This window comes from Schistocerca piceifrons, chromosome 1, assembly GCF_021461385.2.
Source record: "Schistocerca piceifrons isolate TAMUIC-IGC-003096 chromosome 1, iqSchPice1.1, whole genome shotgun sequence".
Lineage (NCBI taxonomy): Eukaryota > Metazoa > Arthropoda > Insecta > Orthoptera > Acrididae > Schistocerca > Schistocerca piceifrons.
In genome coordinates, this window is record NC_060138.1 from 148,088,217 (window position 1) to 148,113,752 (window position 25,536).

General features: G+C 39.3%; 1 protein-coding gene across 1 annotated transcript in view; it reads right to left on the reverse strand.

The window, feature by feature from the left end:
- The window catches only part of LOC124799883, a 190,904-nt gene that overhangs the window by 145,648 nt on the left and 19,720 nt on the right, over positions 1-25,536 (reverse strand). Inside the window, exons 2-4 of the mRNA XM_047262953.1 lie at positions 24,684-24,808; positions 1,988-2,143; positions 1,356-1,880 (exon numbers count right to left, since the gene is read on the reverse strand). Of these exons, the coding sequence (XP_047118909.1) occupies positions 1,356-1,880; positions 1,988-2,143; positions 24,684-24,761 (759 nt within the window). The 5' untranslated portion in view covers positions 24,762-24,808. The remainder of the gene's footprint in view (positions 1-1,355; positions 1,881-1,987; positions 2,144-24,683; positions 24,809-25,536) is intronic.

A 25,536-nucleotide genomic window follows, 5' to 3' on the forward strand; every position in this document is an offset into this window, starting at 1 on the left:
AGTATTTTAGTTAATTTATTCCTTTGTTGTCATTTTGCAACTTTTTTGACAACATAAATATGTCAATTTTAACTTAAGAATTGTCTCGTTTTTTTTTTCTTTCCTCATGACAGTTATTAATTAAAATCAGTTTTCTTCAATTAATGTTGAAGGTAAGCGCCGAAATGAAATAATATTTTCTACAACTGCCACTGTCCCCACTCCACATCTCAATTTTAAGATTGCCTATATACTGTCAAGTTCCTGCTAACATGTGTTACATAAGCAGCTCAATGCTTTCCTCCTATGAAAATTATGAGGAGTATGTTCTGACAAGCATGTTTTTGGTTTATATATATTTTAAAAAATTAACTGTTCAGTCGGACGGCGTAATATCATGCATATTTCCATGACAATCTGGCTGTTAACCCAGAATATTTCATATCTGGTGTAAGCAACATGGAGTGAAAACACCTGCATGAAAATAAATTTAGAGATTATATTATGCAGTTATAATGGAAAATAATGAATTGACAGATTGAATTCACAGAGAGTGAAATGTTGGGTAACAGGCATCTCTGGTTTCTGTTTCTCATTTGTAACACTGTTCAAAATTTCACTACTACAAAGTACTTGAATATTCACCTATCAGTCAGTGGCTTCACATAAGATTAAAATTGTGGTATCATCCAAAGATCGAGGTGCCATGACAGTTTTGGCACTTTATATCAATACCACAGCAGTTAACGATGTCTCACTGCAATCCATAACAATGAATGGGAGGCACTGGCAAAGCCATGCCCTCTCTCTTAGCACTGCAGTGCCACTGCATGGATGCCAATACACGGCTGAGGAGAGGAAGGCTCAAACCAAAGTTTGTGATCTCCAATCAAGACAATAACATTGATTAGTTAGGGCTCATATTCTAATCATGTCTTGCTGGAACTGTACTTTTGAACACTGAGATCTTTGCATTTGGAGAGAAGAGTTTGGTAAATGTGTGCATCAAGTGATGTTTTAGTATTCAGTGCCAGTTGTAAGTATAAGATTGTATAAAGTTAAGTAAATCTTTTTATCATTCATGTAATAAGGTGAATTAATATTTCATACATTGTAGTTCCGACCAACCATCTCCCAGAACAATGAAAGAACCCACAGTTATGACTGAAAAATTGTAGTTTCGTCAGGTCATAAAAAATGTAACAAGCATCACCCTTGATTTTCATGCATCAGAAATATACCTAAGCCCGTTGTCGATGAATGCAAATACAACATACACAGCAAGCTGTTATATGAACTTCACACTGATACACAGAACACCTACTGTACTTGGAAATGAAACAAGTTTCATTGCACAGCATTAAAGATGTACTTACATTATCGTCAACTATTTTCTCAAGCTTCTGCTGCATTTCTTTCACTTTATTCAATGCACATGCATATTTCTCCTTCAGATTACTCTCTGTCAACTCCTTTGAAATCTTGGCCTCTGTTAGTTGTTCTTGACACTCTGAAAGTTTCTTTTGTAGATTTAATGTATGTTGTTCACATTCTGTCTGTACTTTTTTCAGTTTACTGTCAAACTGATACTGCATTTCCATTAACTCTGTTTGTTTATTAACAATCTGTTCTTTAAGAGAAATATTCTCCAAGTTGCTGTCAGACAGTTCTTTCTTCAAATGCTCTTGATCATTTAGAAGGTTTTTAAGGCATTTGAGTTCATTTCTGAGAGAGGCATTTTCCGTATGCAAAAAATCAATTTCCTTATCCAAATATGACGCACTATTTGAACCAACGTTTTTGTTGTCCAAGGTACCGTTTTTTATTTTACACAGCTCTCTTTCTAATTTCATTATAGCACATGCCTGATTGTGAGCTTTCAGTTTATATTCATCTCGTTCCTAAAAAATGAAATAAATATAACAGCTCATGTCTTAACAACCCAAAGAATTATTCATAATAATAGAACAAAATGCATGAAAGAGGCAGATAATAAATACTTTCATACCTCGATAGCCTTTTTATAAAGTGCTTGATAATCTTCAATATTTCCTTTCTGTTCAGCAGATCTGACAACCAATGATATCTTTGAGAGGATCTGTTTCACTTTTAAGCTTTCTTCTTGAAGTTTGATCACATGGTACTTAGCTTCTTTTTCCTGCATCTGGTGAAAATAAGTGATAGTTAAATATTTATGAAAGATTAAAACAGTAGAAGCTATAAGAATATATAGGCACAAATACCAATACGGAAAATGTTATAGCTCTAGTGGAAAGCCCTGTACGGAACACAAAAACCGATTGATAGGGCAGACGATAACAACTACTCACCTTAAAAACAAAATGCCACATTTAGGTAAGGAAGGGAAAAAAAAAATCATAGTCTGCTTCACCTTTTAATCTTGTTTGTTTTTTGTGAGGATGACCTACCAATACATTACATCAATTACCACCTCAGTCAGGGGTCTGACTGTTTTGTGAAACACCAAAATGATTAATACCCTGCACAAAATATTCAACTCACTGCGTAAACTGTCTAATAATGTCATGTAATGAGAGCTAATGGTGGATGTTCTCTTTTTCAACTAGTCAATAATGTTGACACCCTGTTTCTCTCAAAACACAGACACCGTAGTATTTCCTGCTGGAAAATCAATTTTAACTTTCCTTAATGAACTTTCACTTCACAACCCACTATTTGATTGCAGTTTTTCACTATAATTCCACCATCTTCTCTAATAAAATGCTTTTGTCTTATTATGTGTGTACTAAATACTAACAAAGAGATAGAGGGGCTGGCCAGTACTTACCTCAGCTCAGTACAGCCAATAGATACACAAAACAGAACAGAAAATTTACGTATCCTAGCGTTCAGAACTTTGTTCCTTTGTCAGGGAGGAGAGATGGGAAAAAAGGGGAAGAAGGGAAAGTGGATTCAGTTACTCACAACCCAGGTTATGAAGAAACAGGGGAAAGGTAAACAGGGAGGATAGCAAAGACGGAGGCATGGGTGTCAGAGTGAAGCCACAGATATTCTACTGTAAGTACTGTGCCAGCTTCAAACCAAAGAGGATGCATACAGAAGTAAATGCACTAATCTAGTCATGTAATAGCATACCTAATTCCTACAGTTGTTGGCTCCCAAACAATATATTAAGATATGCCCTACATCACAATAGAAAAAATCTCATTTTATGGATATTTTTCTAACTTGCCATGTTTTGGCTGGGAGCCCCTTCCACTACCTTGTCCTCAGTCTTCCCAAAGGTAAGGTAGAAAATGTGTTAGAATAATTGTCTCTGGCTTTTGTAGGGCACATTGTTCCCATTTAACCATGTGTTATGTTGTATTTACCAGTTATTGGTAGCATGCACTGTTCTTTTCCAGTGGGGTAATGTATGTATGGATTGATGGAGTTAAAGGACCAAACTATGAGGTCATCAGTCCCTTAATCCTTTGTGTGTCAAGATGGGAATAGCCCCCACAGATAAAGTACACAAAAGACAAATCCCAATGGACTCTATTGTGTATGAGAATCATGAAAGCCAAGAGATAAAAGCAAGTAGAAGAAAGACAGGGGTAAAAGGGTGAAGGTGGGAGAGTTGCCCCACCCAGAAAACAGCTGGAGGCCGCTGGGATACATTACAGAGAGACACCCTCTACATCTGACCGATGCTGACACACCCTCTATCACCACCAGAAAACTAGCTACACAGACAACATAAAATCACAGGAAAAGGAACAACAGTTGTAAAAGAATACTAAGAATTAGCTAAGTAGGAAGGGCATGAGCCAGGTCGGACCATCAAGCAAGGACAGCAGTAGGCCCCTCGTGTCAGAGCAGGCAATGGGGCACCCCCACCCCTCAAAAAAATCTCTCAATTGGCTGACGAGGCTAATATGCACTACATCACACAGAGGAGTAAGAAACAATTTCACGGGTAAAATGTAAATCCAAATCAGGTACTTTGGCATTGTCCACTAGAAAGTTTACAGTGTCACCATGTTTTTGTTGTTGTTGTTGTTGTTATTGTAGTCTTCAGTCCAGAGACTGGTTTGATGCAGCTCTCCATGCTACTCTATCCTGTGCAGGCTTCTTCATCTCCCAGTACCTACCGCAACCTACATCCTTCTGAATCTGTTTAGTGTATTCATGTCTTGGTCTCGCTCTATGATTTTCACCCTCCACACTGCCCTCCAATACTTAACTGGTGATCCCTTGATGCCTCAGAACATGTCCTACCAACCAATCCCTTCTTCTAGTCAAGTTTTGTCACAAATTTCTATTCTCCCCAATTCTATTCAATACCTCCTCACTAGTTAAGTGGTCTACCAATCTAATCTTCAGCATTCTTCTGTAGCACCACATTTCAAAAGCTTCTATTCTCTTCTTGTCTAAACTATTTATCGTCAATGTTTCACTTCCATACATGGCAACACTCCACACAAATACTTTTCAGAAATGACTTCCTGCATTTAAATCTATACTCAATGTTAAAAAAATTTCTCTTCTTCAAAAACACTTTCCTTGCCATTGCCAATCTACATTTTATATCCTCTCTACTTCGACCATCATCAGTTATTTTGCTCCCCGAATAGCAAAACACATTTACTGCTCTGTGTCTCATTTCCTAATCTAATTCCCTCAGCATCACCCAATTTAATTCGACTACATTCCATTATCCTCGTTTTGCTTTTGTTGATGTTCATCTTATATCCTCCTTTCAAAGCACTGTCCATTCCATTCAACTGCTCTTCCAGGTCCTTTGCTGTTTCTGACAGAATTACAATGTCATCGACGAACCTCAACGTTTTTATTTCTTCTCCATGGATTTTAATTCCAACTTTTTCTTTTGTTTCCTTTACTGCTTGCTCAATATACAGATTGAATAACGTCGGGGATAGGTTACAACCATGTCTCACTCCCTTCCCAATCACTGTTTCCCTTTCACGTCCCTCAACTCTTATAACTGCCATCTGGTTTCTGTACAATTTGTAAATAGCCTTTTGCTCCCTGTATTTTATCCCTGCCACTTTCATAATTTGAAAGAGAGTATTCTAGTCAACATTTTCAAAAGCTTTCTCTAAGTCTACAAATACCAGAAACATATGTTTGCCTTTCCTTAACCTATCTTCTACAATAAGTTGTAGGGTCAGTATTGCCTCACATGTTCCAAATTTGTACAGAAACCAAACTGATCTTCCCCGAGGTCAGCTTCTGTCAGTTTTTCCATTCGTCTGTAAAGAATGTGTGTTAGTATTTTTCAGTCGTGACTTATTAAACTGATAGTTCGATAATTTTCTCATCTGTCAAAACCTGCTTTCTTTGGAATTGGAATTATTATATTCTTCTTGAAGTCTGAGGGTATTTCGCCTGTCTCATACATCTTGCTAACCAGATGGTACAATTTTGTCAGGGCTGGTTCTCTCAAGGCTATCAGTAGTTCTAATGAAATGTCGTCTACTCCCGGGGCCTTGTTTCGACTTACAGTGCTGTATCAAATTCTTCACCCAGTATCATATCTCCCATTTCATCTTCATCTACATCCTCTTCCATTTCCATAATAATGTCCTCAAGTACATTCTTTGCTTAGAACTGGGTTTCCATCTGAGCTCTTGATATTCATACAAGTGTTTCTCTTTTCTCCAAAGGTCTCTTTAATTTTCCTGTAGTCAGTATCTATCTTACCCCTAGTGATATATGCTTCTACATCCTTACATGTATCCTCTAGCCATCCCTGCTTAGCCATTTTGCATTTCCTGTCGATCCCATTTTTGAGACGTTTGTATTCCTTTTTGCCTGCTTCATTTACTGCATTTTTATATTTTCTCCTTTCATCAATTAAATTCAATATTCCTTCTGTTACCTAAGGTTTTCTACTAGCCCTCATCTTTATATCTACTTGATCCTCCGCTGCCTTCACTATTTCATCCCTCAAAGCTACCCATTCTTTTTCTAGTGTATTTCTTTCCCCAGTTCTTGTCAATTGTTCCCTAATGCTCTCTCTCAAACTCTCTAAAACATCAGGTTCTTTCAGTTTATCCAGATCCCATCTCCTTAAATTCCCACCTTTTCACAGTTTCTTCAGTTTTAAACTACAGTTCCTAACCAATAGATTGTGGTCAGGGTCCACATCTGCCCCTGGAAATGTCTCACAATTTAAAACCTGTTTCCTAAATCTCTGTCTTACCATTATACACTCCTGGAAATGGAAAAAAGAACACATTGACACCGGTGTGTCAGACCCACCATACTTGCTCCGGACACTGCGAGAGGACTGTACAAGCAATGATCACACGCACGGCACAGCGGACACACCAGGAACCGCGGTGTTGGCCGTCGAATGGCGCTAGCTGCGCAGCATTTGTGCACCGCCGCCGTCAGTGTCAGCCAGTTTGCCATGGCATACGGAGCTCCATCGCAGTCTTTAACACTGGTAGCATGCCGCGACAGCGTGGACGTGAACCATATGTGCAGTTGACGGACTTTGAGCGAGGGCGTATAGTGGGCATGCGGGAGGCCGGGTGGACGTACCGCCGAATTGCTCAACACGTGGGGCGTGAGGTCTCCACAGTACATCGATGTTGTCGCCAGTGGTCGGCGGAAGGTGCACGTGCCCGTCGACCTGGGACCGGACCGCAGTGACGCACGGATGCACGCCAAGACCGTAGGATCCTACGCAGTGCCGTAGGGGACCGCACCGCCACTTCCCATCAAATTAGGGACACTGTTGCTCCTGGGGTATCGGCGAGGACCATTCGCAACCGTCTCCATGAAGCTGGGCTACGGTCCCGCACACCGTTAGGCCGTCTTCCGCTCACGCCCCAACATCGTGCAGCCCGCCGCCAGTGTTGTCGCGACAGGCGTGAATGGAGGGACGAATGGAGACGTGTCGTCTTCAGCGATGAGAGTCGCTTCTGCCTTGGTGCCAATGATGGTCGTATGCGTGTTTGGCGCCGTGCAGGTGAGCGCCACAATCAGGACTGCATACGACCGAGGCACACAGGGCCAACACCCGGCATCATGGTGTGGGGAGCGATCTCCTACACTGGCCGTACACCACTGGTGATCGTCGAGGGGACACTGAATAGTGCACGGTACATCCAAACCGTCATCGAACCCATCGTTCTACCATTCCTAGACCGGCAAGGGAACTTGCTGTTCCAACAGGACAATGCACGTCCGCATGTATCCCGTGCCACCCAACGTGCTCTAGAAGGTGTAAGTCAACTACCCTGGCCAGCAAGATCTCCGGATCTGTCCCCCATTGAGCATGTTTGGGACTGGATGAAGCGTCGTCTCACGCGGTCTGCACGTCCAGCACGAACGCTGGTCCAAATGAGGCGCCAGGTGGAAATGGCATGGCAAGCCGTTCCACAGGACTACATCCAGCATCTCTACGATCATCTCCATGGGAGAATAGCAGCCTGCATTGCTGCGAAAGGTGGATATACACTGTACTAGTGCCGACATTGTGCATGCTCTGTTGCCTGTGTCTATGTGCCTGTGGGTCTGTCAGTGTGATCATGTGATGTATCTGACCCCAGGAATGTGTCAATAAAGTTTCCCCTTCCTGGGACAATGAATTCACGGTGTTCTTATTTCAATTTCCAGGAGTGTATAATCTATCTGAAACCTTCCAATATCTCCAGGCGTCTTCCATGTATACAACCTTTTTTCATGATTCTTGAACCAATTGTTAGTTATGATGAAGTTACGCTCTGTGTAAAATTCTACCAGATGGCTTCCTCTTTCATTACTTACCCCCAATCCATATTCACCTACTATGTTTCCTTCTCTCCCTTTTCCTACTCTCGAATTCCAGTCACCCATGACTATTAATTTTTCATCGCCCTTCACTTTCTGAAAAAAAATTGTTATCTCATCACACATTTCATCAATCTCTTCATCATCTGCAGAGCTAGTTGGCATATAAACTTTTACTACTGTGGTGGGCGTGAGCTTCATGTCTATCGTGGCCACAATAATGTCTTCATTATGCTGTTTGTAGTAGCTTACCAGCAGTCCTATTTTTTTTTTAATTTATTATTAGACCTACTCCTGCATTACCCCTATTTAATTTTGTATTTATAACCCTGTAGTCACCTGACCAGAAATCTTGTTCCTCCTGCCAGCGAACTTTACTAATTCCCACTATATCTAACTTTAACCTATCCATTTCCTTTTTTAAATTTTCTAACCTACCTGCCCAATTAAGGGATCTGACATTCCACGCTCCGATCCATAGAACGCCAGTTTTCATTCTCTTGATAACGACCATACGGTTAAGCTGCATGCCCTCGCAAAAAATTACAGCTGTAGTTTCCCCTTGCTTTCAGCTGTTCGCAGTACCAGCACAGCAAGACCGTTTTGGTTAGTGTTACAAGGCCAGATCAGTCAATCATCCAGACTGTTGCCCCTGCAACTACTGAAAAGGCTGCTGCCCCTCTTCAGAAACCACAAGTTTGTCTGGCCTTTCAACAGATACCCCTCCATTGTAGTTGCAGTTACAGTACGGCTATCTGTATCACTGAGGCACGCAAGCCTCCCCACTAAAGGCAAGGTCCACGGTTCACAGGGGGCGGAGGGAGGGGGGAGGGGGGGGGGCGAGTTTCACCATATGGTGGCCAAATTCGGGCAGTCTAGTACGAGGGTGACCAAATGAAAATCTTTAATGTGTAGTAACAAATTGAAATTTCGCGCCGTTATCCAGTAAGTTGGTAAGCGTGCTACAAACAGCATGCAGAATGGCCTGTATGTCGCAGCATAGTGCAGATGCACACATACCATTGAAGTATGAGTATAAAGATGGCTGCCCCACTTGCGACTTGCACCACAGAAGAACAGCGTTCTTTAATTCGGTTTTTCCGTAGTGAAGGTGTGAAACCTATTGAAATTCATCAATGAATGGAGGTTCAGTACAGTGATGCACGTTTGTCACAGCAGCAAGTCTACGAATGGAGTAGGAAGTTTGCAAATGGTGTGACTTCGGTGGAAGGTGCTCCTCATCCAGGTCAGGCACAACAAGTTGTGACTCCACAGAACATTGCAGCAGTTGAAGCCATAGTGAAGGAAAACTGCCGAGTGACACTGAATGACATTGCAGCATGTTTACAGATTAGTCATGGATCAGCACACCACATTGTCCATGATGTGCTCCAGTTTCACAAAGTGTCTGCAAGATGGCTACCACAGCAGCAGACTCCCGAAATGAGAGAACGAGATGTTGATGCTTGTGAAGAACTTCTTCGGTGCTTTGAACGAGAAGGTGATGGTTTCCCTGAAAGAACTGTTACTGGGGACAAAACCTGGGTTCACTTCCACCAACCTTAAATGAAGAGAGCGAGCAAGGACTGGCGCCATTCCTCACCACCAAAACCAAAGAAGTTTCGAACAGAACCATCAGCAGGGAAGGTTACGCTCACTCTCTTTTGGGATGAAAAAGGCGTGATTTTGGAGTATTACATGCCTAAAGGGACCACTTTCACCAGTGCGTCACACACAGATCTCCTAAAAAATCATCTGCGGCCTGCAATCAAATCAAAGTGACGTGGATTGCTGCCAGCAGGTGTCCTTTTGCAACATGACAATGTAAAGCCTCACACTGCCCGTACAACAGCTGCAACAATCACAGACCTCCATTTTGAGTGTCTTCCTCGTTCACCATACTCACCAGACCTTGCCTCAAGTGATTTCCATATGTTTAAACCACTCAAAGACTCAATGGGAGGAAAGATGTTCTGTTCTGATGAAGAGGTACGCCATGCGGTGCATGAGTGGTTGCACAGATTACCAAAAGAATTTTCTTCTAAAGGAATTTATGCACTTTGTATGTGCTGGAGGACTTGCATTGAGCGTGGGGGAGATTATGTTGAAAAGTGATACAGCTTTGTACCACTTCTGCACAATAAATAATATTTTAAAAAATATTTAAGATTTTCATTTGACTCGCCCTCGTACAATGTGGGCCACTGTGAGATAAGCTCCACACCAACAATTGGGTGGATCCTCATACCAGAGGATGTGGCCGTACGTCAGCCGAGTGTGGCCAATGCAAAGCCATAGACTCCCTGCAAGAATTACAAAGGGAAGATTGCCACATGGTCCCACTCGCCTCCCCACCTATTAATCCTAATTTTGTGAGAATCGTCTTCATAGAAAATCTTTCATAAGAGCTAGCCAAACTATTTAAGAAACAGGGTGCAGACATTATTTTTGGTTTGGCAAATGATATACGGAACCATTATATCCACAATGAAGAGCTATACAGAGATAAATTTGCTGGCTCAGGCATGTATAAGATCAACTGCAGTGAATATGATGCTTCATATATAGGACAAACGAGTAGGATATTTAAGACTAGATTTTGTGAGTATTTTCTGAACAGAAAAGGACACCTAAAAGCTAGTGGCCATCAGTCACTGATGCTAAGCAATTTAAAAGTCCTCCAGTCTGCCAAAAGGGAAAAAAGCTGAATTTGTTAGAAGAGATGGAAATTGTTATACATTGTTATGAACATACTCTTCTTAATGAACTGTTGGTTAGCAAGAATCAGACATTTTAAGATTTAATGATACCTGCTATAAGGTCTCCTCATTGGCTTAGCACTATTCTTCCAACAATTTGTTTTATCATCGTGTTCTTGTTTTCTAACCTAACACATATTGAGTGTGTACCATCGGTTCTGGATCTTCTATTTTTCATCTTTTGTATGGTGTATAATGTACTTTAACCCCGTTACTAACATGTGGGCACTTAAATGTGTAGGTTTTTATTGCCTTACATGAACATTCACTGTAATTGTGGTATTTGAGCATGCATTTAATAGTGCAGTGTCATAGCATTCTGCACCCCACACAGACATGTAATTTTTTAACATTTTAAAGATTTGTATAAGTTTTATTGCAATTTTATTGATTAATTTATTTAATTGTTCATGAATACTGCTTTTGTATGCTTCATCCATGTCATACTTGCTGGCTAACTTTTAATATTACTGTCATTTACCACAATACTACTACCTAATATGTACACTAAGCAACATAGTATTGTACGTGATTTGCATGGCCCATATTTCCTGTTCAATAATTTTAATTTCCATTTCATTTTAACCTTAATTTTAATCCACTTTATTCCTTCTAGTTAAGTGAAGGTTTATCAGTCCCATATTAGCCTTCTCCATAACTTAAGTTACTAACAACATCTATTGTCCTTTCATTGTATTACTGCAGCTATATATGTGGCCATCCTTCAATTAGTAATTCTAGTGCCACTGCTCGTTACACTGCTCAGCTGTTTGGCACCCAGACACTGTGACTCTGCTCTGTGCTCTATTTCTTGCTACAACAGGTCAAAGGTATTTGTATTTCTTTACTGGTTTCCTTTATTAGTTTTTCAGACCTTGTTTCCACTGTGGCTGTGGGTTGATTTCCAAAATTTTCTGTCTAGGCTCCCACAGCTCCTTTAGTTATTCTGATTTTCATACAGACAGTTATGTGCATATATGGCCGACATGGAGCTTTAGCAGCCGTTGCAATGAACTTCATTTGACAGTTTTATGTGAGTGTTGTTTGCAGTTTTAATTAAATTTTTGGTGTAACTTAGAACCATGCCTTATATTGTTTGTAGGGTAGTTATTTAATCAGCCTCCTTTTTCACTTTAGGCAATCAGATGATGCCTAATCACGATGAAACAAGTTATTTTTAAATAAAAAGAAGTTTTCAATCATTTTCACATTACCTTACAGTACTTTGAAACAAAATACAGTACAGATCTTTCAGTGTTTGAGCAGCATATTGTTTACTATGCCTGTGTTTTAATGTGAGATTATCACTCACCAGTGACCACTCTCAAGTTAATGGGAAATTTTCAGTAGCAGAAAAAAAGTGGGAGAAATAGGCCACACATAATATGCAAAGCGAATAATCTGTCCACAGATAGTAGAGAGTTTACTGTATATTAATTTATTGATATCTTGGCATGATTACAGAATTAATTTATTAAAGTATGTGTATTATTGTTTCTGGAGAGTGTATGCCCTTAGATAGACTGATGGCTGGAACTGCATTTAAAAGCAAGTGCCCCCATCTTTCTTCTAATCATTTTCTTTGTTTTACAGTATACAAACACCTCTGTCACACTTTCTTACAGTGAAGAGAGGTATACAAGGGCACTGGTACATTAAGTACAACCACACAATCTTACTTTTTTTTCATAGTGAGACTAAGAAGAGGACAATTAATACCCACAATAACAGTGGAAGGTTAAATTTTACCTGTTGAACACTGTTAATGTCAGCATCTGTGTATTTATTATGACCCTCACTACCGAGCAATGCTTAACTCAACAGTGCTCATGCTGATGAAGTTTAAGAAGCAGACAGTCATCACTACTGATAGAGCCCATCACACTATGCAGACCCCAATAAATTAGAAAGAAAATGGTGTTTGACAACGCCTCATGATATGCAATTCAATCCTTTATGTCTTCATATTATTGTTATGATCATCTTCTGCTTAATTTTACAGATTACCAACATTAACATAGCCTTGACTAACAAGGGAATAGTCCACTAAGACATGTCAAAACCTATACTGAAAATTTGTACGCAGGAAGAAGACAACAAAATAAATGCACTGTCAAAATTTTAACTGCTAAGAGGCACAGAAAAAATATATATAAAAAGTATAAAAAAAATTGCCACATTTGTAGCGCACCAGGTGGCGGTACAATGTACAATGTACACCCCTCCTGGTGCTGTAGCAACTGCACAGGCGCAACTACGCACACACACAGCCAAGGTCAGCGGTACATTTGTAAACAGGAAACATGACACAATCCTATTGTAATTTGTAAAGGATGTTTCAGGTTACCATTCACTGATAGTTTCTCTGACACTACAGTACACAGTTACTATTCTCTCGAATTAGCCACTCAAGTAACATCTACGACAAATTATCAGTTGCTTTTTGCAGTATTGGTAAGTATTGACAATACATATGAAGCCGAATTAATATTTATTGTGCTTTAATAAGGCATTCCTGATAATAGTACTTTTTTCCTTCCAGTTTCACCAGTTATGTGAAATCCAATTAATGTTCTCAATTTAGCAATGATGAAATATGAAGACCGGGGTTTCCAGCCGAAATCACCTACTTCTTCTGAGCACGTACATATGTGTTTGTTAGTTGGTTTTCTTGACATTCATTCAAATGATATCAACATTTCGTTTGAAATTATGAATATGTTAGAAGAAATAGGAAATAACTGTGATGACTCCATGAATCGTGGTTCAGATGACATCAGTTGTGCCAGTAACAGTTCTGAAGAAGAATACCTTCCAAGCCTAAAAAAACATGTACTGCAACAGCTTTCAGCAACAAAGAAAAGGCAGTGAAATATTGATTAAATGAAGGAGGGAAAAAATGCTTGAACTGCAAACGCGTTTTCGTTTCGTAAAATTGGAGTGTGACCTATACAAATGGAAGAATGAATTACATGAAGTAAGAAATATGTGCCAAATAGAAACCCAAAACCATCTGAATGGAAAACTGTTCCAAAGATTTAGAACTGCTTGTGACAGGCTATGCACCATTACCGATGGAGATCTATGACACTGGGCCCTCCTAATTGCATCTGACATTAACATTGCTAATTTCCAAGCTTCGTTGACCTGGCTATGCAGGTTCAAGAAATCGTACAAAATAGGAAGTCACAAAATTACCAAGTTTTTGACATGAAAACATGTCGAGCAGCTGCCAGTGATAAGACAATGCTATAGAGTAATTCATAACTGACGTAAAGACGAAACATGCTGTTATCCCCACAACTGCTGTTTATAATGCTGATCAATCAGGTTTCATGAAACAACTGCGCGCACACCACACTTTATCATTTCATTTCAGGGTGAAAAAAACTCAATTGCCCAATCGATTAATGCAATGCCACATTCATTACAATAATTCCAGTGATAAGTATGAGTGGTTTACTGTTTCCACAACTGTATATCTGTGTTCAAGAACCGTAAGGCAAATTAGGACCAAAAACAAAAAATGAACTGTTTAGTTGCAAAAAATCTTGTAATCAACATATGAAAATCTGAAAAAATGGGAAAGAATAATTTTCAACATTTCATTCGAAATGTATTCCTACCAATTCCAGCCCTGTCTAAATAAAACTAGTGATTACTGCAAAATGCCTGACTGCATCAATTTTTCCTTTGTCCAGTGTGACTGGTGCAAGAAAAATGTTTGTTTTTGTCATTCAATAGATACTTCGCATTTTTGTGGTGACTACAGGAAATAAACAAAGAACTGTTTCACTGATAGTCAAATGTACAACATCCAAACATAATTATAAGGAATGACCTACAGGAATTGTTATAAAACTAATGAGAAGCCAGGGAAATACGGAAGGCAACACACATGGAAAATTTTGGACCAGTGGTAAGGAGAGGTGGAGATTCAATTCCATGTAAAGTGCATGATCTCCACACATGCCACTCTTCCATACAAACTGAGACACTTAAATTCTACCTTCCCTGCACCATTTTGCATATTCTGTCAAAAACAGTGCGTTCACCAAGCCAAATAATCCTCACTGAATAGCAAAGTTTTGCATTTTGTCTCTAACAAGACAGAGTTGTATGCTGTATGCCGAATATTAGCCCCAAAAACTAATAACACAGTGTTCATAGGCAATGTTTGCTACCTAGTGTTCTCTTCCATTCCCTTTAGTATAAATGATTCTACCTATATACACGCAAATTGTAGTGAATTTTCTGCAGATGCTCATTTACACATGTTTGTTTCCATCCACTCCATTGTAAACCAGGTTTTAGGTGCTTAAAATTCGTGTCTGTGAACTCCGGATAATTCTGCTACGTGGTGTTGCGTGAGTGATTTGCCGAGTCACGCATTGGCGGGCAGGGCTGTACACACCGCTATTATAAGCTGTTCTTCACGCAGCAAAAATGTGTAACTTCAACATTTTTTTACAAATTACATGGCAGTGCCTCTTTGCAGCTAAAATTTTGCCAGTGCATTTCTTTCACTGTCTTTTTCCTGCGTAAAAAAAATTTCAGGGTAGGTTTCGAAATGTCTTGTAAGATTCTCATAAATTATTACATCAGATCACATAACTGAAAATTATAAACCTCAGTATGAAATAACTGATAAAGGTCTAGGGCTTTCTGACCATCTCTGTGAAGTTATTTATCTTAATACACATACAAAAAAATCTTACAGGGAGCCGGTTTACAGAAAGATTTTTTCCAAGTCAAAAAGTATGACTTAAAGCAACTGTATCACCAGATAGGAGAGAAAGCGTATGCTGAAGGAAATGTGGTGGCTAAGTACTGTAAGTTTTCATCGGTGTTTAAACTAAAATTTGAGGCAACATTCCCAAAAGTATTATATTCTGTTGGAGGTATCAAAATAATATAAGTTGGAGAGAAATAGACCCCAAGTAGGAGACAGAGGAGTTCTAATCCATAACCCAAGCAAACTGGCCAATTTCATAAAAGTATATTTCCATCAGCATTGCCATAAGCTACAGCAAAACTTTTCATAATCATACATATCACATGCCAGAAGCTACATATCAATGGTATTGTTACCCACAAAAGAGCAGGAAGTGAGAAAGGTAGTGCGCAGAATAAAAAATTAAAAATATTCACACTACATGAAGTTTCAGTGTGTCTGCTCAAGGAATGCACAGTTAGCCTAAAGAGGTCCCTAGCACACATTAAAAACAAATTCTTCAGTTCAGACCTCTTTCCTGAGAGTTTAAAGTAAGCCAGATTTTTATTGGTATCAAAATGCGTGACTCTGAAAACAGAAAACTACAGATCAGCATCACTATTATCTTCATTTTGAAAGATAATTGAAACAGTCATAAAATACAGACTATCTTAATAAATATAATTTGCTAATGAAATCACAATCAAGATTCAGATGGGGCTATAGCACAGAAGCATCAACAGCATAATTTACTACAGTCATAATGGAGGCCTTGGATAGAAGTGTTTGTGTAATAGTTTTTTTTTTTTGTCCAAGGCATTCGACACATAGGAAACATCTATCATATGCCAAACATGTCATCAATGGAGTTCCACAGGGGTGTATATTGCCCTCAGTTTTATTTTTGGTCTGTATTAATGTCTACTCAGAAAGAGTCATGCAGGGAGACAATTTTCCATTTGTTCATGACAGCAACGTAGAAATCACAGTTAAGTCTCCAGAATTACTGCCGTGCAAAGCCGATGACACGATGAAAGGTGGTCATGGAATAACATCACACTTACCATACAGAAGACAAACAGAATAAATTTCTATACAAAAAAAATAATAACAATAGTAAATAAAATCAAACTGGTGACCTAGTAAGCTGTGTAAATAACACAAAAATTTTAGGGATGGCTACAGATAGCCAACTGAAGTGGAGAGAACATACAACAAGAATAGCAAAAAGAATTCCATCTGTATGCTATGCTTTAACACTACCAGTATCAGTGTGTAATTGTCTCTAAGCAACTTATTATGCATATGTTCACTTAATCACTAAGTAAGGTATAATTTTCTGGGACACAAACAGGAAAAACTTTGAAAGTTTTTTCTAATTACAAAAGCTGCGTCTCAGAATAATAATGAAAAAGAACAAACAGGCTCACTGCCTGGAATTATTTGAAGAGCTTGGAATCTTGACTGTCCCCTGTGATTATATTTTCAAATGCTAATGCATATCAGTAACAACCATAAATCAATGTGCCACAGGCAGCTATATACACAAACACAAGAACCAGTGAATGCCTGCACCTAAAAAGAAAAAACAAAATGATATTCAATATCAGAGCTTAAAATTATATAATAAATTACCTAAAGATATTAAAAGAAGCATCAGAATTGGACAGCTTCAAAAAACTGTTAAAGTAGGCTATATCCTCAAAAAAAGTTACTATCCACATAAGGATTATTTAAATGAAATGTAAAATAATAGGTAGTAATTACCACCAGTAGGCCTCCTAACTATTTTCTTTACTTAAATGGGAAGCTTTATATATTAATATCAGCAGTATACTGTGTTACATATTTTTATTCCTTTGATTTCTCTACCTAGTTAATATCATTTATTGCATTAGTTATTAAATATACTTGTTGTTTATCTATATAGCTAAATGTACACTAATCGGCCTAAACACAATGAGCACTGCCCATCGCGACACTATGTGCCGCCTGGTGGCATTGCAGGCAAGTGACGCAATAACAAAAGTATATAAGTGAAGCAGACACAGACAGGGGATCACCCCAGCAAAGATATGGACTGCATATGGGGAAATTGATTGAGAAAATGACTTTGACAAAGGGCAGATTTTTATAACGAGGATTCAAAAAGAAATGAACCAGAGGCATAATTACAGGAACCAGTACCTGCATGTTAGAGTATTGAGCCTGGCTGTTGAGACACTTGTCCCACTGTGACACAAGGCGGTGAATGGCTGTCTCATAAAATTCCTGGGGCTGCGATGTTAACCAGTTCTGCATGTACAGCTGGACGTCATCGTCCAAGGTGGATCGTTTGCCCCTCAGAGCCTTTTTAAGTGGACCAAACATGGCGTATCACAGAGAGAGAGGTCCGGACTGTACGGAGGGTGGCTGAGAGGCTCTCATTTGAATTTCTGCACGAGTGCCACAACTGTGTTGGCCGTATGAGGCTTTGCATTGTCATGGAGCAGAATGACCCAATGGGTGAGATTGCCTGGTCATTTTGATTTGATCGCTTGGCCAAGGGTGGTCAAGGTTTGCAAGTAATGCCAGGCATTTGCTGTTGTCCCGTGCTGCAGGAAGTGAATCAGAAGGGGGGCATCTTTTGGTCCCCTTAAAAAGTCTCTGAAGGGCAAACGATTCACCTCGGATGACAATGTCCAGCCATACTTGCCGAACTGGTTAACTTCATAGCCCCGGGAATTTTCTGAGACAGCCATTCACTGCCTTCTACCACAGTGGGACAAGTGTCTTAACAGCCAGAGTCAATAATTCTACCATACAGGTAGTGGTTTCTGTAATTATGTCTCTGGCTTGTTTCTTTTTGAACGCCCCTTATATTAAGTAGAGCCTGTGGACAAGTATCTCAAAAATGGCGAAACTGGTCAAATGTTCACGTCATGAGTATCTACAGAAAGAGGTAGAAGGATGGTGAAACTACCACTAGGTGTTAAATGGCTGGACGTCCACGACTCTTCAGAGAACATGGGTTTTGGAGGCTTGTCTGCTCTGTAAAGTAGCATAGATTGTGATCTGCGGCATCCCTGCTGAAAGAGTACAATGCTGGGGCACACACAAGTGTTTCGGAGAACACCATTCATCACACTTTGTTGGACATGGAGCTCCACAGCAGACCACACCTACATGTCCACATGTTGACCCAACAACATCGTAAATTGTGATTGCAGTGGGCAGAAGACCATCAGAATTTAACCACTGATCAATGGAAACATGTCAGCTCTTTGGGTGGATCACATTTTTGCTACACTAGGTTGATGATCATGTCCACAAACATCGTCATTGAGCTGAACAGCAACTCGAAATGTGCAGTGCCCCACATATGCAAACTGTGGGAGACATCCTCCTGCCTGCACTTGCATGGGACCTGCAGTGGTACTCTAAGACATGCAGACAGCTGCAAAACACCTGCAACCCTTCATTCTTGATGTCTTCCTTGACTGTGATGTCACAGTGATGTATTCCCTTTCAAAGATGGACAAATATGCTGTTAAGCAGGTGGTCATAATGTTTTGACTGACCAGTGTATCTGCTTATTACTGTATCTACTCGAATCTAAGCCACACTTTTTTCCGGTTTTTGTAATCCAAAAAACCGCCTGCGGCTTAGAATCGAGTGCAAAGTAAGCGGAAGTTCTGAAAAATGTTGGTAGGTGCCGCCACAACAAACTTCTGCCGTCGAATATATGTAGCGCTATACAGGCATGCTTTGCAGGCACAAAGATAAATACTGGCGCCAAAACCTCTGCATCAGTAAATAAATTAAAAAAAGGTGGAAGATGAGCGTTTTCTCTGCCCCGAGTTTCGACCACCGCATTTTTCATACATTATCCAATGTAGTAAATACAAATTCCGTATTGTTCATCTTCAAATGTAGCAGCATTTCAATGTACTATGGAAATCCGACTGGAAAGACTGTTTGGGATGTTTATCAACATGGCCAACTCCACGTTCTGAATTTTTTCCAACCTGTGAGAAGAGATCGTTGCTAACAGGAATTTTATGAATTGTGAATCACATGCAGTATTCTCTGCACCATAAGAATAATATGAATATAAACATTTTGCCATGTATTCTTTCGTGTTTGCTGCTATCTCATTTAAATCCTGTCTGCCTAGTAAACTACGAAACTAGAGCGAGTGAGACAACAGCAAACGCGGAATAATATACATATGTCATGTTTATATTCGTATTATTCTTATGCCTAATAGTGACACAGTCAGAAATGAAGCATGGCAATTGACTAGATTTTTAAATCTACGATGACTAATTCCTGTGCAGAATGTAATGTACTGAAGAGGCTTCTGCAAAGATTTTCAAACGGAGAAAAATTTTCGCTAAACTCTAGTTCAGAACATCATCTATCATACGCAGTCTATTATTTGGTTCTTCTTGATCATTATCAAAGAAAGCAGCAGTGTAAGTAACAACAAATAGCAGTCTCTTGCCATTGTTTCGCTAATGAGAAGATTCCTCTTTTAAGCCATGGTTGCGCGCACAAGAGCAAGCCATGCCGCGAGCGGCGACAGGCCGTTAACACTCATTAACAGAATGCGATAAACAATGCATGACACACTACAATAATACATTTTCAGCTTAGAGTGACGTAAACACCTATAACATAGAGAACGCACTTATCAGATCAAAGAAAAATAAGCAATCAATTCAAACCAGACGAAGCATGTGAAAAAGGAAGGGTACCCGTATAAATACGGACGGAGCGCCTGACGCATAGCAATGCCTACCTGGTAAAGCTTAACTGCTAAGCTTACGACTCGAATCAAACTACTGTAGCTGTATTGTCATTCATTTGACCTAAATTGTGTCTCATATTACAATGGACCAACTTTGTTTCGATTTCGACGTGTGGCCTAAAACTTTCCTCTCCCCCTTGAATTTCGAGTCTCCAATTTCAGGTGCGGCTTAGATTCGGGAAATTTTTTTTTTTACTTGATTTCAAGTCTCATTTTTCACATGCGGCTTAGATTCGAGTAAATACGGTATGTTTATACCTGACAAAACCCATATCACGTACATGGCCAACAGTTGATAAATAAATATGAATGTGGTTACTGGCTGAAGACTTCCACTAAAAGGAATAATATTTGAAATAGTAAATGTTTTCTCATGCGACTTTGCATTTTGGACTGAAAGTAAAGTATGTATGGTGTGTGAGTAGACACTGTATTTTTTTTAGGTATATATTATACATAACCCCCCCCCCCCCCCCCCCAAGAACCATGGACCTTGCCGTTGGTGGGGAAGCTTGCGTGCCTCAACGATACAGACAGCTGTACCGTAGGTGCAACCACAACGGAGGGGTATCTGTTGAGAGGCCAGACAAATGTGTGGTTCCTGAAGAGGGGCAGCAGCCTTTTCAGTAGTTGCAGGGGCAACAGTCTGGATGATTGGCTGATCTGGCCTGTAACACTAACCAAAATGGCCTTGCTGATTTGGTACTGCGAACGGCTGAAAGCTAGGGGAAACTACAGCCGTAATTTTTATCGAGGGCATGCAGTTTTACTGTATTATTAAATGACAATGGCGTCCTCTTGGGTAAAATATTCCGGAGGTGAAATAGTCCCCCATTCGGATCTCTGGGCGGGGACTACTCAAGAGGACGTCGTTATCAGGAGAAATAAAACTGGCATTCTCCAGATCGGAGCATGGAATGTCAGATCCCTTAATCGGGCAGGTAGGTTAGAAAATTTAAAAAGGGAAATGGATACATTAAAGTTAGATATAGTGGGAATTAGTGAAGTTCTGTGGCAGGAGGAACAAGACTTTTGGTCAGGTGAATATAGGGTTATAAATACAGAATCAAGTAGGGGTAATGCAGGAGTAGGTTTAATAATAAATTTAAAAAAATAGGAGTGTGGGTAAGCTACTACAAACAGCATAGTGAAAGCATTATTGTGGCCAAGATAGACACGAAGCCCACGCTTTCAACAGTAGTACAAGTTTATATGCCAACTAGCTCTGCAGATGATGATGAAGTTGATGAAATGTATGATAAAGAAATTATTCAGGTAGTGAAGGGAGATGAAAATTTAATAGTCATTGGTGACTGGAATTCGACAGTAGGAAAAGGAAGACAAGGAAACGTAGTAGGTGAATATGGATTGGGCCTAAGAAATGAAAAGGGAAGCTGCCTGGTAGAATTTTGCACAGAGCATAACTTAATCATAGCTAACACTTGGTTCAAGAATCATCAAAGAAGGTTGTATACATGGAAGAACCCTGGAGACACTAAAAGTTTTCATATAGATTATATAATGGTAAGACAGAGATTTAGGAACCAGATTTTAAATTGTAAGACATTTCCAGGCGCAGATGTAGTCTCTGACCACAATCTATTGGTTAGGAACTGTAGATTAAAACTGAAGAAACTGCAAAAAGGTGGGAATTTAAGGAGATGGGACCTGGATAAACTGAAAGAACCAAAGGTTGAACAGAGTTTCCGGGAGAGCATAAGGGAACAATTGACAGGAATGGGGGAAAGAAATACAGTAAATGAAGAATGGGTAGCTTTGAGGAATTAAATAGTGAAAGAAGCAGAGGATCAAGTAGGTAAAAAGACGAGGGCTAGTAGAAATCCTTGGGTAACAGAAGAGATACTGAATTTAATTGATGAAAGGAGAAAATACAAAAATGCAGCAAATGAAGCAGGCAAAAAGGCATACAAATGTCTAAAAAATGAGATTGCCAGGAAGTACAAAATGGCTAAGCAGGGATGGCTAGAGGACAAATGTAAGTATGTAGAGGCTTATCTCATGAGGGGTAAGATAGATACTGCCAACAGGAAAATGGAGAAAAGAGGACCACTTGCATGAATATCAAGAGCTCAGATGGAAACCCAGTTCTAAGCAAAGAAGGGAAAGCAGAAACGTGGAAGGAGTATATAGAGGGTCTATACAGGGGCGATGTTCTTGAGGACAATATTATGGAAATGGAAGATGAAGATGAAATGGGAGATATGATACTGCGTGAAGAGTTTGACACAGCACTGAAAGACCTGAGTCGAAACAAGGCCCCGGGAGTAGACAACATTCCACTAGAACTACTGACAGCCTTGGGAGAGCCAGTTCTGACAAAACTCTACCATCTGGTGAGCAAGATGTATGAGACAGGCGAAATACCCTCAGACTTCAAGAAGAATATAATAATTCCAATCCCAAAGAAAGCAGGTGTTGACAGATGTGAAAATTATCAAACTATCAGTTTAATAAGTCACAGCTGCAAAATACTAACGCGAATTCTTTACAGATGACTGGAAAAACTGGTAGAAGCCGACCTCGGGGAAGATCAATTTGGATTCCGTAGAAATGTTGGAACACGTGAGGCAATACTGACCTTATGACTTATCTTAGAAGAAAGATTAAGGAAAGGCAAACCTACTTTTCTAGCATTTGTAGACTTACAGAAACCTTTTGACAATGTTGATTGGAATACTCTCTTTCAAATTCTGAAGGTGGCAGGGGTAAAATACAGGGTGCAAAAGGCTATTTACAATTTGTACAGAAAGCAGATGGCAGTTATAAGAGTCGAGGGACATGAAAGGGAAGCAGTGGTTGGGAAGGGAGTGAGACACGGTTGTAGCCTATCCCCGATGTTATTCAATCTTTATATTGAGCAAGCAGTGAAGGAAACAAAAGAAAAGTTCAGAGTAGGTGCTAAAATCCATGGAGAAGAAATAAAAACTTTGAGGTTTGCCGATGACATTGTAATTCTGTCAGAGACAGCAAAGAACTTGGAAGAGCAGTTGAACGGAATGGACAGTGTCTTGAAAGGAGGATATAAGACGAACATCAGCAAAAGCAAAATGAGGATAATGGAATGTAGTCGAATTAAGTCGGGTGATGCTGAGGGAATTAGATTAGGAAATTAGACACTTAAAGTAGTAAACGAGTTTTGCTATTTGGGGAGCAAAATAACTGATGATTGTCGAAGTAGAGAGGATATAAAATGTAGACTGGCAATGGCAACGAAAGTGTTTCTGAAGAAGAGAAATTTGTTAACATCGAGTATTGATTTAAGTGTCTGGAAGTCATTTCTGAAAGTGTTTGTATGGAGTGTAGTCATGTATGGAAGTGAAATGTGGACGATAAATAGTTTAGACAAGAAGAGAATAGAAGCTTTTGAAATGTGGTGCTACAGAAGAATGCTGAAGATTAGATTGGTAGACCTCTTAACCAGTGAGGAGGTATTGAATAGAATTGGGGAGAATAGAAATTTGTGACAAAACTTGACTAGAAGAAGGGATTGGTTGGTAGGACATGTTCTGAGGCATCAAGGGATCACCAATTTAGTACTGGAGGGCAGTGTGGAGGGTAAAAATCGTAGAGGGAGACCAAGAGATGAATACACTAAGCAGATTCAGAAGGATGTAGCTGCAGTAGGTACTGGGAGATGAAGAGGCTTGCACAGGATAGAGTAGCATGGAGAGCTGCATCAAACCAGTCCTAAGACTGAAGACCACAACAACATATATTATATGTAATTTGGTAAATAACAGAAAAATAGTCTTGGTTGCACAAGTTAGGTTTATTTAATCTTCACATGTGATGCATTTCACCTGTTTTAGGCATTATCATACAATCTGGGGAAATTATAAACCAGTGTAAGGATAAATTGGTATCAAAGGCAATAATAAGTGAGTAAATTAAAAATAACAAGAGGAAGACATACACTGACAGGACTAGGAGCACAGGGCCACATTTGTGTTTCAGTGGGTAGTGAGGGGTTTAAATTTCAACTCATAGAATATTGCATCATAACTGAGCTTACCAATAAAAACTTCTTGCTAATCATAACAGAGGCATCAAATGTAATTAAGAGTATAGAACTTCATTGCATCACTGATAAAATTCTTCCTACTTGTAACCAAAGTGTTAAACATGATTAAGAGCTTCAAAGAACTGGCAGGTAATAGCCAAATAGCCCTGCTGACACTTCATTGCATCACCTAGAAGCAACATGGAAAAATGTAATGACAGCAGGAAAAAGAATGTTACTAAAGCGTGCAAGGGGTACCTATCATAGGTGAAGAGGCATATTCAGTGAGCAGAACAGGTTAAATGCGTGGCATGTTAAGATTAAATAAAACTATCTTGTGAAACAAAGGGTGTTTTTTCTGTTCTAAGGTTCTATTATGATTGCTGCACCAGTGTCACTGTGGTAGTTATGCAGTGAAGTGATTTTAATAATTTGGTAAATCTCTTTTATGACCTAATCTATATGGTCTTTGTTACAATGGTGTGATTCCACCATCAACTTAACTCTGTAGAAATTTGCTTTCCCAATGAGTCACAATATTTCCCAAAGATTGTTCAATTTACCACAATACAACTGATACAGCAGTATTATTAGTACTTCCAATAAAATAACCATGAATGATACTGAATGATAATGTTAATAAGTACTCACTTTATAAGACACTTCCAATTCATTAAGCAATGATTTCAGTTCTGTCTGATCACAGGTACCTCCATATTCACTCTCCATTTCCTAACCCCTCTCGTAAAAAGCAACTGCGTGTTAGAATGCAGCATCTGCAAAAAAAGTCAACTGCTACATAACAAAAATTATATCATCAGAAGATTATATATTTTTATAACACAAACAGGAAGCAATTCAGACACATTTCAAATATTTCCTTTTCTGTCAGCACAAGTTTAGATCAACAGTGTGTTTCTGCATATAAGCATTAGCTTTAGTACAGTCATACAGACACTGTGTACAAAAACAACATTTATGAAAACAGTAAAAAAGTAAAGCTACAGGCAATGGTGAATAACAAAGTCAATGAGCTTCATTTAATTGGAGCATAACATCAAAAGACTCCTCCCAAACACCATGATTTATAACCATTCATTCATTCACTGACTGTGTTCCATAGATTCAAACAAAGAAGAGTGTTCAGGGATAAGGAGTGTACATTAAAAAGTGAAACACTGTAACAAATTGCATTATTGTTTACTGTTAAACTGCTATAAACTCACTATAAGCATACTCATGCTTAAAATTACAGGAAATTCACTACTTTGAAAAAGCTGCTGCCTGTTCAGTAATATTAAGCAACAGTTCCTTTTGCTAACTTAGTAATCTGTTCAAACAAAATATTAATCACCTCATTAAAAAAAAAAAAAGGGGGCAGTGAAGTAAAGTGTATGTGCTAGTCGGCTGCACATCACCAATGCAGTGTGATGGGCCACAATGGCAACATGACAGAATGGCAAAAGGAATAATCAATTCTTCTGTTTCCCCAGATGCATTTGTT